The sequence below is a fragment of the Anoplolepis gracilipes genome, chromosome 14 (assembly GCF_047496725.1).
Source record: "Anoplolepis gracilipes chromosome 14, ASM4749672v1, whole genome shotgun sequence".
NCBI classification, from domain to species: Eukaryota; Metazoa; Arthropoda; class Insecta; order Hymenoptera; family Formicidae; genus Anoplolepis; species Anoplolepis gracilipes.
In genome coordinates, this window is record NC_132983.1 from 195534 (window position 1) to 212500 (window position 16967).

The 16967-nt window shown below is 34.0% G+C and overlaps 4 protein-coding genes across 6 annotated transcripts; 2 read left to right on the plus strand and 2 right to left on the minus strand.

The window, feature by feature from the left end:
* The first annotated feature begins 70 nt into the window (after window positions 1-70).
* Window positions 71-4039, plus strand: Hsepi (D-glucuronyl C5-epimerase). 2 transcript variants are annotated; one of them, XM_072905716.1, is made up of 7 exons: window positions 71-240; window positions 671-956; window positions 1173-1322; window positions 1447-1575; window positions 1652-2365; window positions 2551-2738; window positions 2929-4039. In XM_072905716.1, the coding sequence occupies exons 3-7, from the start codon at window positions 1185-1187 to the stop codon at window positions 3458-3460; spliced, it is 1701 nt and encodes a 566-aa protein (XP_072761817.1). In that variant the 5' UTR covers window positions 71-240; window positions 671-956; window positions 1173-1184; the 3' UTR covers window positions 3461-4039. The 2 variants fall into 2 exon arrangements, with proteins under 2 accessions (XP_072761817.1, XP_072761818.1); XM_072905717.1 differs by lacking the exon at window positions 71-240 and adding an exon at window positions 518-586.
* Window positions 4040-4450: 411 nt separating this feature from the next.
* LOC140673082 (uncharacterized) lies at window positions 4451-6871 on the minus strand. The gene is made up of 6 exons (XM_072905724.1): window positions 6735-6871; window positions 6525-6653; window positions 6223-6396; window positions 5719-5972; window positions 5345-5567; window positions 4451-5194 (listed from the first exon to the last, which is right to left on the minus strand). The coding sequence occupies exons 1-6, from the start codon at window positions 6826-6828 to the stop codon at window positions 4824-4826; spliced, it is 1245 nt and encodes a 414-aa protein (XP_072761825.1). The 5' UTR covers window positions 6829-6871; the 3' UTR covers window positions 4451-4823.
* Window positions 6872-9552: 2681 nt separating this feature from the next.
* Window positions 9553-12408, minus strand: LOC140673079 (polyadenylate-binding protein-interacting protein 1). 2 transcript variants are annotated; one of them, XM_072905718.1, is made up of 9 exons: window positions 12207-12408; window positions 11748-11931; window positions 11512-11672; window positions 11215-11427; window positions 10949-11143; window positions 10669-10796; window positions 10347-10572; window positions 9835-10223; window positions 9553-9682 (listed from the first exon to the last, which is right to left on the minus strand). In XM_072905718.1, exons 2-9 carry the CDS (start codon window positions 11914-11916, stop codon window positions 9604-9606), a joined length of 1560 nt encoding a protein of 519 aa, XP_072761819.1. In that variant the 5' UTR covers window positions 11917-11931; window positions 12207-12408; the 3' UTR covers window positions 9553-9603. The 2 variants fall into 2 exon arrangements, with proteins under 2 accessions (XP_072761819.1, XP_072761820.1); XM_072905719.1 differs by lacking the exon at window positions 12207-12408 and adding an exon at window positions 12095-12184.
* Window positions 12409-13366: 958 nt separating this feature from the next.
* Ets97d (DNA-binding protein Ets97D) lies at window positions 13367-16737 on the plus strand. The gene is made up of 6 exons (XM_072905723.1): window positions 13367-13586; window positions 13720-14020; window positions 14093-14243; window positions 14335-14411; window positions 14803-15037; window positions 15153-16737. Exons 1-6 carry the CDS (start codon window positions 13549-13551, stop codon window positions 15668-15670), a joined length of 1320 nt encoding a protein of 439 aa, XP_072761824.1. The 5' UTR covers window positions 13367-13548; the 3' UTR covers window positions 15671-16737.
* The last annotated feature ends 230 nt before the right edge of the window (window positions 16738-16967 follow it).

A 16967-nucleotide genomic window follows, 5' to 3' on the forward strand; every position in this document is an offset into this window, starting at 1 on the left:
GATTGGTCAATTAAACATTACGTTAGGTTACCTTAGGAGTAGGATTTTCGAACATGTTTATAGGTGGTAGGTAGTAGGTGGTTGGTGGTAGGTGGTAGCTTGACTTTGGCTTTGGCAGCTGACTAGCTGACAGCTGACGGTTAGTAATATGGTGGTTCAAGTTGAGCCTTGAATCGTGAGCGGTATTTTTTATTCAGCCGGAGTTACTTATAAACTGAAAAAGCAGAAGAAGAAAAACTAGTAAATATCATATACAGTATCCTTCCGAACAGTTATTACAGTTAAATCTGAAAAATACCATTTACATTCAGTTATGATTATTCGCGCCGGTTACTGAATCACGTAGACCGTAAACGATAACTCCAATGTGATCGATCGTGAAAAAAGGAATGTAGAATTTCGAAATTTTTCTGATTTTTAGATGATAGCAGAGATTAATCTCTCTATAGTATAATTCTCTCTCTCTCTCTCTCTCTCTCTCTCTCTCTCTCTCTCTCTCTCTCTCTCTCTCTCTCTCTATACATATATATATATATATCTTTTTATACACACAGAGAGACACGTACACACACAATTATATATACAAGTATGCGCAGTTTAAATCAATTTTTAGTCATTTATAGATATACATGAATTGTGAGTAATAATAACCCTTAATAAAACTTTGCAGTTTTAGTTTGTTTTTCATGGCAATTTTTCTACGAGAGAAACCGTTTCGATGCATCGCATGCTATGCGCACATGTGTAAAGTGTACGAAAAACATTCAACGGACAAGTGGAAGCGTCCCGGAACGAATCTCTGTTGGAGGATATTCGAGGATGTTTACCATTTTACGTGAAATCGTATTATTGTTGACTATTAATTTTTTGAAATGAATTCTGAAAGTGAGACAGTTTCATAACATGAATTTATATAAAATTATAAAATGACGAGATACTTGTGACATCTGCTCGCAGTAAGTTTATATATATATATATATATAATATATACAGCGACCTAAATATATATAATAATTATATAGCGTGTCAACGTTACTCACAGTATTATAATTTCAATGTAATTTGTCAATATATGTAACATATAATCACTATTGTATGCTATAATTTGAATATTGCATACATATTATATATTTGTTTTCAAAGAGATAAAAAGTTTGATATTAATTTGATAGGTATTGTATGAGATGATGCGATTGAATTTCAAAACAGTCTTGCTTGTATTGGTTGTCGCAACGCTGAGTTTTTTACTTACATCATGGAATAATTGCGGAAATAGTTTGTTCTTTCATACCGCAGATTGGAAAGCAAAGTACCAGCACAAGGTAAAAATAAGACAAATTAATATCTTTTCTCGAGTGAATCTATCTCTAGAGTGATTGATATAACAATAAAAGCAAAGAAAGTTTATTATATTATACGTTTCGTACACTATTTATTTTAATGTAGGATCGTTCAAGTACAGAATCGGGATATCAAGAAATAGATTGTCATATAAATGGCGATTACTCGATAGGATGTCGTAAAGAAGGTGATGAAGTGTACATACCGTTTTCATTTATCCATAAATACTTTGAGGTCAGTCAAGTTTATCATTTTGTTTTTATTTTATATCAGATAGATGATAATAATTTGATATGTTGTGATATTGTAGATTTATGGAAAATTAGCTACTTACGACGGTCTGGAAAGATTCGAATGGCTGCACAGTTATTCAAAGATTGTGAATCCCAAGGGAAAGTATGATCCTCGAGGTGTATTTATGACTTTTGAAAATTACAATGTTGAAGTGAGGGATAGAGTCAAATGTATCAGCGGCATCGACGGCGTACCGATATCGACGCAATGGGAGAGTCAAGGATATTATTATCCCACGCAAATTGCTCAGTTTGGATTATCCCATTATAGTAAGAATTTAACCGAACCAGAACCGCATAGGAAAATTATCGAGGATTCCGATAAAGTTAAGCAAAATTGGAATGTCCCTCAAGGTTCGATTATGAACCGAGTGTACGACAAACAAGTTAACAGTTATGTTGTAAAATTTGCAACACCAGAAACTAGTATTTCTGGGATTTCTTTAATATTAGATCATGTGCTGGATTTCGTTTTAAAATGGGATCTCAATATTAAAGACAATGGAAGTATTACAGTTGTACTGGAATCGAGAGAAAAAAAGGAAACGTACTATCTTCACTATGTTACCAGCAATACGGTATTACATGGTTATAATAATCATGTATATTATGGAATTGGACTAGCCAATCATCAGTGGAGACGTCTTACCAGAGACCTTTTAGTTGACTTACAAAAAGGTCTTTATTTAAATGATAAAAGTCGAAAGAAATTACCCCGTTCCAAATTAAAGGTAATTGTGGAATTTTTTATGTAATTTTACTTGGCATATTAATTTTCTTAGGGAAAAAATGCGTTAGTGTGTGTGTGTGTGTGTGTGTGTGTGTGTGTATGTGTGTGTGTGCTCGTACATATAACGCAATCATATATACATATATAACAATATATATACATGTGTGTATAACGTCTGTATCTTAGGTAGTTAAAATTACCTTGTATGGTTCCGGCATGATTGACAATATGACATTATCGACTAGCGAACATATGGAGCAATTTTACGACGCGGCAAGATGGTTCGTCGCTAATCAAAATGTCACTTCTGGCGGTTGGCCGAATCCTGTTAAGAGAAAAGTAGCATCTGGAATGGCTATCCTTGAGCCTGGATGGTATATTATTATTATTATTATTATTATTATTATTATTGTTATTATTATAATAATTATTATTATTATTATTATTATTATTATTATTATTATTATTATTATTATTATTATTATTATTATTATTAGGCATATTTATATTATACAATATTATTACAATATTGGTGAAACGAAGAAATATATTATGTGGTTACAGGTATTCCAGTATGGGTCAAGGTCACGCGATATCAGTGTTGGCGCGCGCATATCATCATTCTGGAGAAGCAAAGTACTTACAAGCCGCTATTAGAGGCTTGCGACCTTTTAGACTGTCCTCTGCTAAAGGAGGAGTAGCTGCGCTGTTTTTAGGTAAATATATCTGGTACGAGGAGTATCCTACGATGCCGTCGTCTTTCATTCTTAACGGTTTCATTTACTCGCTTATCGGTCTCTACGACTTGAAAATGATAGCGACAGCTAAAGACGCAGAAGAAGCGTCGAGACTCTTCAATCAGGGTATGACATCGTTAAAGAATATGTTAACCTTGTACGACACCGGTTCAGGTACGACATATGATTTACGTCATTTCACGTTAAAGACAGCCCCCAATTTGGCTAGATGGGATTATCATTCTACTCATATTAATCAACTTCTTCTTCTCAATTCTATCGACAATGATCCTATTTTTATTACAACCGCGGAAAGATGGATAGGATATATGAACGGCAAGAGAGCGGCACACAATTGACTCATGGCACTTACAATTAGAGGGAATATCCAACATTCCATCTTTCGCTTTTTTCTCTCGTTACTTATTTATTTCAACTATTTTTTTTTATATCTCTTGCAACGTACGCGTGCGTGCGTATGTGTATGTGTGTGTATATATATGTGTTTAAAAAACTGAGACATACTGTTTTTTCATGTAATATAATTTTAATAACAGTACAATTTTATGTTAATCGCGTGAATGGAGACGTGAAATAAATGTGAGATTTGACACTAATAGGTACTTGATATATTAATATTGTATATATAGTTTAGAACGTGCGAAAAGTAACAATAGAATCAATGTGTTTATCTTTGTAAAAGTGAGGAATTTGTATACGAAATATGAAATACTGAAGCAGATGGTGATGTCTCTGTTTTTAAATTGATAAATATCGTTATATAATGGTGATGCCGATAAGTGTAACGCAACATATACATATATAGTGTGATTCTTTCATAGCACACATACCGGCGATTATTACAATGTATCGTAATACACGAAATTATATTTATTTAATTTTTTTAATGATACACTGGCAAATAAATTGTTTTAAATTTCGCCACTAGTTTTCAACCATTGACTTGTGGATTTCATTTATTGAATGTCTTGTGCTTAAAATTGAATTCTACAATAAAAATTGTTATGTATATGTTTGAGAATCTACAAGTTTGGATCTTGTGTGTGTGTGTGTTTGTGTGTTTAGGGAATCTATAGTTTGTATCTTTTTTTTTTTACAAGAATTTTATAGCAATGCCCAAACTCTTTTCGTATTATATGATTATAAAAGTTTGCGTTTGCTATAGATACACATATGATTATATATATATATATATCATATGTGTATCTATATACATATATCCATAGGTGTAAAAATACAAGAAAAATAGAAGAACAAAGATAAATAGAGCAACTTTATATCTTAATATACTGACAATAAGTAAGACATTGAAATTACAAATCGCGCACTTTATGCATTTATATTATTTATTATATTATTTTTATATTATTAAAAGTCTAAACTCTACATATAAATCTCTGTGCGACCAGCCGCAGTTGTAGAAAAAAAAATGTATATAGAACACTTTATATGTGAGAGATCTATGGTGAACACACAAGTAGAAAAAAAATAGCGTAGTATGTTATAACAATGGATCGCTCTGTTACCAACGTTTATTACCGGCTTGCGAAGAGATAGAGACGCAGTCGCTTTTTTCGCGGAAAAGAAAAAAACATGCGTGCAAGTATAAATTAGAGTAAATTAAAGGAGAGAGAAAAAGAGAGGGAGAGAGAATCGAGTATTTTAAAAAGTGAAATCGTGTAGCGTGATGCCGTTTTGCGACTAGTAGTAACGGTAACGATAGGCGCGGCCGTAATTGTACACCGATTTACTCTCGATTGGATTACAGGTGTACAGAGCGTCGCCTCTGGTCCCCTGCGGGCACGTGCAAACTGCGATATGATGTCTGGGCGTACATACGGCGCTTGGACCGCACTCGCGGCCAGTACACGGGTTTTTGCACGTGAAGTCTATACACGCGCGATTGTCAGGACAATCACTGTCGGTGAAGCACTCCCCACGCTGACAGCTCGTCAAGGCGTTGCCAATGTAGCCGGTGGGACATGTACACACCGGCCTCTCCCTTCCGGTATTATCATGGCCTGGCGTGCAAATCGCATTCGCACCGCAGGGATTCGGCTCGCAGAGATCACCTAAAAGCATAGGGATACGTTTTCTTAAAGAATAATTTTCTTTTTTTCTACCTCATCTTATCGACTCTGTCCCAAGTAATAATCAAGGCAAAGGAGAGATGAGAAAAATTATGATTGATTTGACAATCGCTACATATATGGATTGCTTACGCGGTTCGAATAATCTGCAGCTAACGAAAGGATTGCCAGTCATGTGTTTCGGACAGCTGCAAACCGGTGTGATAGCGCGTAGGTTGCAATCGGCATTCACTCCGCAAACGCCGTCGCACGGATTTACGCATTTTTGATACAGACAGGCGGGTTTGGCCGGCGAGCATTCAGAGTGGGCGGTGCACTCCGGTCGACATGCGACGTACGGGTTTCCCACCCATGTCTGCAACATAAAAATAACAGATTGATCACGCACGGAATTTCGTTTCGTCATCGAATCGCTCTCTTATTGTTAGTCAGACTTGTAGTCGTAATATATATTTATACAAGTCTTTTTTCTTTTTTATTCAAGGATAAAAATGGGAATGTCTTACTTTCGGGCAAGTACACTTTGTTTGGTGGTTTACGACTTGGCATTCCGCGTTCTCTCCACATTTACAGGGACTCTCGCATCTGAAGGACGACGAACACGCGAGATGTTGAGGGCACTCGCTGTCGTTTTCACACTCGTGACGACACCCAGCCAAAGGCGAACCCCTGTAACCCGGTAGACATGTGCAGACTGGCACTTCGTTGATCACCTCGCACTGTGTATTCTCTCCGCACGGACTTGGTTTACAAGCGGCTTCTATATCGCATCAAGTACATTTCTTTGACGATAACTCGCAACGTTTTTATATCCATTGACAATTGAAATAGAGAAAAATGTGCGTATGTTTTCAATTACAATTTATTATGAATGAATGAATATTTATACAGATAAAAGAGAGATAGAAAACTTCAAACGGTGTTATAAACATCAGTTTCAAGAAATTCTTTTAAGATCTTAATTTTTTTTTTTTTTTTAGACATTTTTGTGTTTTAAATTTTATACATACGAGGATCGGCAACTTGACAACCCGAAAATGGATCACCATCGTGTCCTGGTAGGCACTGGCAGGTACCTATGTGGTTTCTGGTCGCGCAGTTTGCATTTACTCCGCATAGTCCTACGCAGGGATCGACGCATCTGTTGTTTGTGCATACTCTATTGTATGGGCAATCGTCGTTGACTGAAATGTTGATAAACCTATACTAATCAATACTGTATCGACGAATGTACATACATTTATATAAAACATAGACATATTATTCTCTTGTCTTTCTATATATAAAAAGAATTATATAATTTACTAATTACTTAGACATTCGACCCGGACGCATCGCGCAAGCGGGTCCCCCATATGTAGATTGAAGCACGAGCATACCGGCCGTCCTTCGCTCATTGTACATCTCGCGTTAGCTCCGCACGTGTAGCTATCGCAACCGCCTATAAGTAGATGGAATGATTCAGTATTATAATGATCACTAAACGCTTTGCGTAATATCATTGTATATGAATGTAACTTACCAGATGCAACTATTCGCGATTGAATGTACTGACTGCCGTTGATCGTCACGGCGAATAGAAGCATAAGCAAGGCTGCAGCTCGCGAGTAATGCATTTTGTCACTATTTTAGCTCGCTCTCTCTCTCTCTCTCTCTCTCTCTCTCTGTACGTAAAATAAATAGTAATAATTCGATAGCGGTATATAACATATTATATAAAAGGGCGAAATAAAATTCATAATCTTTTTTTTTCTGAATTATAAAAGATACATATACAAGTCATGTTGTGTATACTATTCTAGTATTCTTAAATTACCTTACAAAGTTATAAAGTGTATGTCAAGCGTAATAAAACAGTTCTACGTTTATCTTCTTGCAACTAGAAAAAAAACATGAAAGATTATGAAAAAAATGACACGCATTCTTATTCGAGTCTTTAAATTTGTTAAATATATACAATCTGCGAACATTATAAACGATAAAAACAAATTTTTAATACAATATATCTAATAACAATTTTCTTTAAATTAATAACTCTCGCATGTTGACTCGTGTAAGATTGCACGATCTGTTAAAATTGGAATATTCAAAATTCATTGTCAAAAAAGATATTTCCATGGAAAAGAATAGATGAAGGAAATACTTATATATATTATGTACTTTGGAAACGTATATCGATTCGTATTTTTGTACGACACAAAAAATAATAAATGGACAAAATTTATCCGAGTGAAATATGCCCACCTTTGCTCGCAACTTTATGCTCGTTGGAAACACGAAGAGAAGACTAACGAATCACCTGTGATCGCAGAGATGATGGAATCGCGCGAGGACCCCACCATCTAGGATGTGCGTGTGACCTTCGGCCCCACTTTATTTAAATTTCGCCCACATACGGCCCTGATTGTTTTTTTTTTAAGGTATTCGATCAATTTCGCCTACGCGTTTTTTTTTATATTGCATAATGCGTTCGATTCTGATTTTTCATTTTTTGTTGTTACGGAATATTTTGTGTGTGCGCGTGCAGATATATTAAAATCTTTATAAATCTTAAAATTTTCTAAAAATAAATAGAATAAAAGTATCACGGTCGAAGATGGGAAAGCATTATCTTTCATTTACTTTGAATTACTTGGCAAATTACAATAATGCTATTCCATGTATACGCGTGCAATACAATACGTCAAAACAGGTAGGAGTAATCAATCACATTGCAGCTTCATATACAGAGTTCCGGGATGAGAAAACTCCTTCCGCGCCAAAAGTAGATTTCTACGAAGATTACATATGCTCGATTTAGCAACGCAATTGAAATAAATATGAGATACATAGATTATTTGTATCGTTCAAAAATATCGTCATTACAAAAAAATTATCGTATATATAGGTTTTATATATATCAGCATCTTTAACATCTTTTTGTAAAACATTTTAGAAAAAACTTGCATAACATGCTAATTTAAAATAAAAAGTAAATAGGTGTGCGTTATATGTACGTGTAATTAAATATCGTGTGCTAAAATATATTATGATAATGAGAATTAGTATCTGATGATCGAATCTTGTTTTATTCGTTTATATTTTATATCGTTTCTACGAATAAAATGCATGATTCGATACTGCAAGTTCGAGAGAAACACATAATTATTCGTATATTTATAAACTTTTGTCAAAAAAACGTTTGTCGGTGCTTAGCAATGTGGAATGTCGATTCAATGAATGCTGATTTATTCCGAGAATTGTATAAATTATTTTACGCATCGTGAACAAAAAGATACAAATGCCAACTTTATATAATGTATTAAAATTAAAACTATATTTCCTATGGTCAAAATTTAAAAAATTAGATCTAAAGAAATTAGTGCTACTTTTACATTTGTCACGCGCACGCGCACACACACACACACACACACACACACACACACACACACACACGCACGCACACGCACGCACGCACGCACGCACGCATACATACATACGTATACACACACCCATACCCATAATGTATAAAACTCGTATTTTATATATTTAAGAAGTTTCATCATATAAATACACACGTGCGCGTGCGCGCACGCGCACACATACGTGCATATATATAACTTCAACTCAAATAAATGCGCAAAAATACATATATTTGCTATACAAAATACGTATATGGAGTAATTAATCAAAAATCGAATACCTGTTTGAATAGAAATCGTTTAAATTTGAAGATACCAAAAATGCGTAGACTTGAATGATTTTAAATATTTTTAGCACTATAAATGTAAAAGTATGAAATTAAATAATTTTATACTTTTTAAAGTATCAGCCAGACAAGAAATAAAAATATGTTTCTGAAAACTCTGAAAATGATGATGTTGAAAGAAAGAAAAAAAAAATTTTCTTAACATCACATTTATCTTTTAAATATTATACAAATTTACATCTTTTCGTATCTTCAAATTTATTAGATTTATTCTGGTGTTTTATTTTATTATACTCTGTATGCTACATATATGCAAATATTAATGTAACTATGCAAACATTACTAACATTACTATCTGTACATACGATGAAACATGTTGAATGAATTGAAATTTATTTCGTGTTTATAGCGCATTTTTTTCGTACAGCCACAGTGCGCTTTTGTACGATATACTGTGTATATGCAATGGTCTGCTCCTACTTTGAAAATGTGTATTTGGCTTTTTTAATGTTCAAATTGTAGTATAGGGTTCAATTTCTTCCTTTTTCTCTGTTAATCATAAAATTTGTAAACAAGTATTTACGTATTTATAGTTGTAGTTATAGAAAAAAATTTCCAAATTATAATATAATATAATATAATATAATCTCACTTATACATGCTAGCTAGGTTTACATCCAATTTATCTTGCATTTTATTTCGATTACAAGTCTTTCAAAAATTCTTCATAAGCGGTCGCAATTTCGTCATCAAAATTATCATCCTCGTATTCTTCAGGCGTCCTGTATATACCATTGGATAATAATATTAGTACATGACTTTCTAAACAAATGTCTTTTATCGAAATACTTTGGTGAATTAAAAATGTTGTCGCATCATTATGCAAATATTTATGTATAGATATAGATGTAGATATAAAATGCAATATACACACCGCTGATTATCAAAATCCAATTTGAGGTTGTCTTGGAGAAATTCACTTTCCTCCGCGGATAGAATTTCGCCATCGGGACCGTACATTACTGGTTGATCGAGCTGTAGCTCTCTCAATGGTGCAGCGTTAATTCCAGACGAGTTATAATTAGATGCACCTAATTGATCCGATTGCTGGTGTACTTTATTCGATAATACGTTGCTCGTCCCAGATAAATCACAATTGGACACTTTTCTTCCCCAATCTTTTCGTAATTCGTGAACGCTATTTACCATATTTCCCACATGCGTATCAACTTGTCCATTATTTACCAGTTCCGTCAGCGCCCGCATCATATTTTCCATATCTTTACTCCTGCTCTTATCCTTTTCCAATACGTGACCTGCCAACTACATATTACATCAAATATACATACACACCTATACGCGTAATACAAAGTATAATATAGATAAAAATTTAGAATAAAATAATCATCGCAATTTCATTTCTCTCTATTATACCCCGCAACTTACTTTTAGGGCTTGGCAGATGTATTTGACGGAATTTGATGCTGGTCTCTGCAATACCTTGGTAATAAACCATACCAAAAGGTCTCCTAAAGTAAAAGCATAAGATTCGTCCATCTGGGCGACCAACTCTGCTAAAAACAATATCAATCCATTGCACTTCTTTTGATCGCGCACCTTCTCGCTTTGCCATTGCCATTCGGCTTCTTCATATCGAGTCTCCATTCTACATCTGACATCCGTAACATATATCATTGATATACAAAGATATAAAAGGAAACTTAGAATTCCAAAAATAAATTTGGCAGGCAATTTCATTTAAACTCACAGGAAATATAATAAATCCCTGAATATTTCTTTGGAGAACATAAACAATTCTTTGCAGTCTTCTAAAGTATTGTCGAGATATTTACAGAATCGGGCTCCATTATATCGAAAATTACTTTCAGCTATAGACTGAAAACGTCACGAAAGTAAGTAAGATGTATAAACGGTATGTGGAATCAAATAAATATCGAAAAAACTGAACGCGCTAAGGTGAGTTTTGTGCAAAAATTACATTAGCCTATCGATAGAAATTTTTAAATGAAAGAGAAATTGGTGGTTACCGATTCGATTATGGTTGTAACAACCACTTGTAAACAGCGCATGTTTTGGTCCAACCTAAGTTTGTTGATAAATGGTGGAATTAAACTGGTGAACTCTGCAGGATTTACAATTAAAATATTGATAATGTCATTGAGACGTTGACAAATTTCAAAATTGTAAGCTTCTTCCTCTTCATTCGGTTCCTCTTCCTTTTTCTAAACAAAATATTATCAGTACATGAAAATATTCTAAAGATTTTAAAAAAAATATCAAATCAGGCTTTTACCTTATTCTCATTCAAATTGCACTGGTCATTTTTATATCTATTGTAATTTGCTATTTCTGAATCTTGTATATTGCATTGTTCTTCAAAAGTATCTTCAAAGGTATTGTCATCCGCTAGAAATGACGGAGACACATATACATTCGACGGTGGCATTTCACGAGCGCGTTTGAGTCTATCTTGTACAGAACTCTTTGGATATTGATTGATAGATTGCTATTGGCAAATTATTAAAAATTATTATATATAGTATAGCTAACGTTTTGAGATTAGTCGTCAGTGTATTATGGAGTCGCTTACAGAAGTAGGGAATGCATTTGATTCCGACACAGAAGGCTGCGACGAACAAGTCTGCAGCGACATGGATCTCGGGACAAACTCTGCCGCTTGCGGTGACAACGGGACTAGTCGAAATTTCTTCTCTTTGAGATTATGCTCCATAGTTGTCGGTGAGGTGGCTTCTACACAAAGACACAAATAATCATTTGCAAGTTGACGATACGCATGGCGAGCCGCAATTGAGACTGACGACTGACCCGCGCTAGACTGATTACCGGCACCGGTCGATGCGCAATGTGGTCGCCTGAGTGCCGAATTGTTTTGCGGAAGCCCATCCCAGACACGATGTCCACGTCCAATACCTTGCTTTCCAACGCTTTCATCCCTGCTAGTCTCCTTTCTGTTTTCTCCTTCGAAATTGTCCATCCTTTTCAAAAACGGCTAAAAAGGGTTTGGGATTTTTAGCGAAATCAAATACATCCAAATTGATTGGTATATTGATGCCAGGTATAAATTATAAGCCTATAAGGGTTTCTCGATGTACAAGACTATATATATATATATATATATATATATATGAAAATGTATCAATCTGTCGCTTTACAATTATCGCGAGTGTCGGGGATCGTGCGATTCGGTGATTTGACCGAAACTGATAAATGTACAATGTACCGCTAATGGAGTATAGATTTATATAGATATGTGTATGTACGTACCTTTTGATTCAGATTTCACCACTCGCGTATATCGCGGATCGCGGATCGCGGATCGCGGTTCGCGGTTCGCGGGAAGTCTGAAATGACAAATGAGCTTGATCACGCCTATCTCCGTTGCCTTCCGCCAGTAAAAATGAGAAAACTCCAATTGTGTCCGCTGTCGTTATACATGCATATAGACATCGTAAATCTGTCTATCTCTCTCTCTCTCTCTCTCTCTATATATATATATATATGTATTTCCCGTTTATTTTATAGCCAGCGCCAAGCGCCACATACAAAACGATTATGCCAAGATGGTTGATCCGGTTGACGGTTGACGGTTGACGGATTATGGTGGTGACACTGCTGACTGGTGACTTGACTGGTGAAGAATGTCAAGAATTCACTGTACTATTCAACGTACGTACATCGTACATGCGTACATACAATGTCCAATAGGATATCCAATAGGAGAGGTTGGTTTTTTAGGGATGAAAATATCGTTAGTTGAAATGCACATTTTCTATTGGATATTACATTTGTCGTGCGACAAATTTTTCGAGCGTGTTTTCGATTGGCTGCAGGAATTTAGAAAATTTTTAAACATCCGAGAACCTTTCTGTCCTGCAACCAATCAACAGGCTCGAAAAATTTGTCGCACGACAAATGTAAAGCCGTGATTACACTATAGGTTGCGGGTTCGGTTGCGGTTGGGGTTACTGTTGGACATTGGGAGCAACCTTTGTGCTGTGATTGGTTGGTTCCCAATGTCCAACAGTAACTCCAACCGCAACCTATAGCGTAATCACGGCTTAACATCGGCCTAAAGCCCGTATCAGACTGCGCATTAAAAATTGAGATTAAATATTAAAGATTGAAATTTGACCAATCAATACAAAGCAATTTTAGTTCCTTTTATTCTGATTAGTCAAATTCTAATCTTTAATCTTCAATCTTCAATTTTCAGTTCGTAGTGTGATACGGGCTTAACGCATGTACATAGATAAAAAGAGAGTGGTTTTTTTTTTTTTTATTTACACCTTACACCATATACTTTGCGTCCACGAGTGTATGTATGTACATACAAGGTGCGTATAACAGCAAACAGTGAATGTATATATATTATATATATTTATAATATATATATATATATATATATATATATATATATATATATACAAGTGTCGTGTGCACGTGTGTGTGTGTGTGCGTGTGTTGATGTGTCGTGTACATAGGTGTGTGAAATACGAATTAATCTCCTCTCTCACTATTACTGACAGAAACGGCTATCTTGTGAAAAGTGTGTTGCACGAGTTTACAATAAATTAAATTGTAGAAATTGTCTACGTGTTTACACAACATGGATCTAGAAAATTGCCGGAAAAGTTCTGATAAGAGGTTAGCGCGAGTTTATATATATATATATATATATCTCTTGTTTCTTTCCAGTCTTTTAAATTTATAACCTTGTAACCTTATAATCCAACTTACATGTTTGATGAAGATACTTATTCCGTTGATTTGTTACTAGTTTTGATACCGATGACGATTCCGACTATGCCATGATAAGACAAATAAAAATGGAACCGGAAACAATATTTTCGCCTTCCGAGGATGATATTATGGCACAATTGCAACAAGATAGCTCCGACTTGGAAGTAGAACCAAGTTTCACATTGGAAGGCACTGTAAATGGCGAATATAGTAACGAGGGAACATTAATGCAACACATGGACATTAGAGAACCTTTATCTACGTTAAGAAGCCTCTTAGAAGAGAGGCTTACCATAGATTTGAAAAACTATTCGTTTTGGTTGCAAAACGCACAGATGGTGAGCAACAAAATACATAGTGCACTTTCTTTTTCCTTTTGGTCTCTGCATTTTACGCATCTGTTACAATAGCTGGAAAGTCATAAAAATTTGGTCGATCAATGTGTCCAAGGAGAGGGACTGGTTCAGATTAACGTACAAATAAAGCCTATGCAGAAACGTATCAATATAGCGGATGTTCTTAAACCGGCGGAAGATTATATCGAAGTTGTGGAAAATAATTGTGCGTATAATACATACGCAGCTGTTTTTCGGTCAAAATTTTCAATTAGAATTTGTAATATTTAGTAATTAATATTTTTGTTGTAACGCAGCACCAGTGCCTGTTGCTCAAGAAAACAAACGAAATGTCATAAAGTGGATGGTGGATGAACAGTATAAAAAAGAACAGGTAAAATAAAATACAAAAATATTGTTTTGCAAGTAGGCTGTTTTTTTTCTGTATAATTTAATTTTTACATATATTAACTATTTGTATAGGATTATTTTATTTTGTAGGCATAGCTTGATCGATAAACTTTATAATATAATAGTTGGGATTATTTGGAAATGAGATTAATCTTTTGCATGAAAGATTGTGTGATAGATAGACACACATACACACACACACACACACACACACACACATATATATATGTATGCTTAATTCCTTAAATTATATTCATGTAAAATGAGCTACTTTACATCTTTAGTCTAAAGATATATATATATATATATATATATCTTTAGTCTAAAGATATATATATATATATATATGTATATATATAATTTTGTTTTGTTAGGTACGCTTAAAAATACCAACTGATCCAAAAGATTGGTCAGAAACACATGTTAAACATTGGCTGCAATGGGCCGTTAGACAATTTAATTTAGTATCGTTACGTTTGGCTGATTGGAATATAACCGGGACACAATTGTGCAATCTTACCATGGAAGAGTTTCATGCAAAAGTTCCTCTTGATCCAGGAGATGTGTTTTGGACACACTTTGAACTTCTTAGGAAATGCAAATTTGTCGGTATGTCTACAAAACAAACATTCAATATTGCTCGGTTTAACAATAATTTTTTTTTTTTTTTAATCTAAATTTAAATTGCTCTTTGCAATTTTACGATATTCTTGCGATTTTGCAGCTGTAGTGCAAAAAGATGCACCAGATTCTTCCAGTGAAGGTACTTTGGAAAAGGCTATTAAAATGCGAAATCAAAAAGCAGCAAAATCGAGGCCTGCTGCGAACCAACAAACACGTGTAGTTAACATGCCTTTGGACAGTGTCGATCCAACTTCGATTACTATCGCTACTTCCAGTCGATCTGTCAATAGTGGCCAAATACAGCTGTGGCAGTTTTTATTAGAGCTGCTAACCGACAAAGAATATAGAGATGCGATTCAATGGATTGGGACTGAAGGGGAATTCAAACTCAATCAACCAGAAGCAGTAGCACAATTATGGGGAGCACGTAAGAATAAGCCGTCGATGAATTATGAAAAATTGAGTAGAGCACTACGATATTATTACGATGGTGATATGATCTCGAAAGTTCATGGTAAACGATTCGTATATAAATTCGTTTGTGATTTAAAGCAGTTATTGGGCTATTCAGCCGCGGAATTGAGTAAACTTGTCGAGGAAGGAAGAAGGTATTTCTGATGAAGTCATATATTTCTAGTTGCTGTTAATAAAAGAGCTTTTACTGTAAACATCTCGTGATGTGTCTGTCATTTTATTTAATATAATAATTTGTAAAGTATTGTGCATGTATTATATATATATATGTATTTGCAAAGTTATATCATATGTATATTATTATACTATATTTATCAAATTTAGTATAAAACCAGACTTTTTTGCCAAGATACATGTATGTAAAGTCACTTGTGTGGCAAATTTTTTATCGACTCGATATTTTTTTCTATGCATTATTTCGCTAATCATAAATTTAATCAATTTGCTTTACTCGTTTTTTCCAAACAAATTGAATAACTTTTCAATATCATAATATCACAAGCAATGCAAAATATAAAATAATATTGATCATCACGAAAAAAAAAGAAAAAAAAATAGATTTTTGATATATAAATTAAAAAGCATTTATATTCTTAGGTACATTTATCTCACATATATTTATAAACTATAAGTACATACAACAAAATATATTAAAGAACATAGTGATTATTTATCCATTTAATTGTTTACATTGATAATTATACACATTATTAAAGATAGAGATAGTATTCTATGGCTGGGTTTAAGCTGCTAAACTTGACGCTACTATAGTCGTTCTATCTTTGTTATTTATTGAAAGTTAAACAAGGATGGAGCACGCTCATAGCCGCTAAATGTTCCTTAAAGTCAGCCTATATATGTAAGTATGTAAATTAGAGATATTTTGATAATCTATCGTGTTCTCCACCATTCTTCCTCTATAAAGAAAAGACATTCGATATTATTTTTATTACACACACACGCACACAAAATTGTACAAACACATATAAATGTATTTGATATCTAGGGTATATGTAATTTTGGTTACATGTTCACGAGAGCTTTATAACAATTGTCATTTTTGGAAATCCATCACGATTTATGGTATTACAAATCAATTGAACGATTATGAAGGAGCTTGCATGTAATAATGCAGAAATTGTTATAAATAAGTATATCAAACATGTTTCTTACCAATATATTGCTATATATTTTTAAATATATCTAAGTAAAATTTGATATTTTATATGAATATAAAAAATAATTATTAATACATGTCAAAATCTAGATCTGTGACAAAGAAATATGAATATTTTATAAAATATATCTTGAGAGGTATCTCGATATTTTAATCTATAATTTTTTCCAGTGAATAACACGTGCGCACTACTTTAGACATCACATTCTTTATACAATTCTGACATTGCACAAATTGAATATGAATTTAGTTTAATCTTTTGTT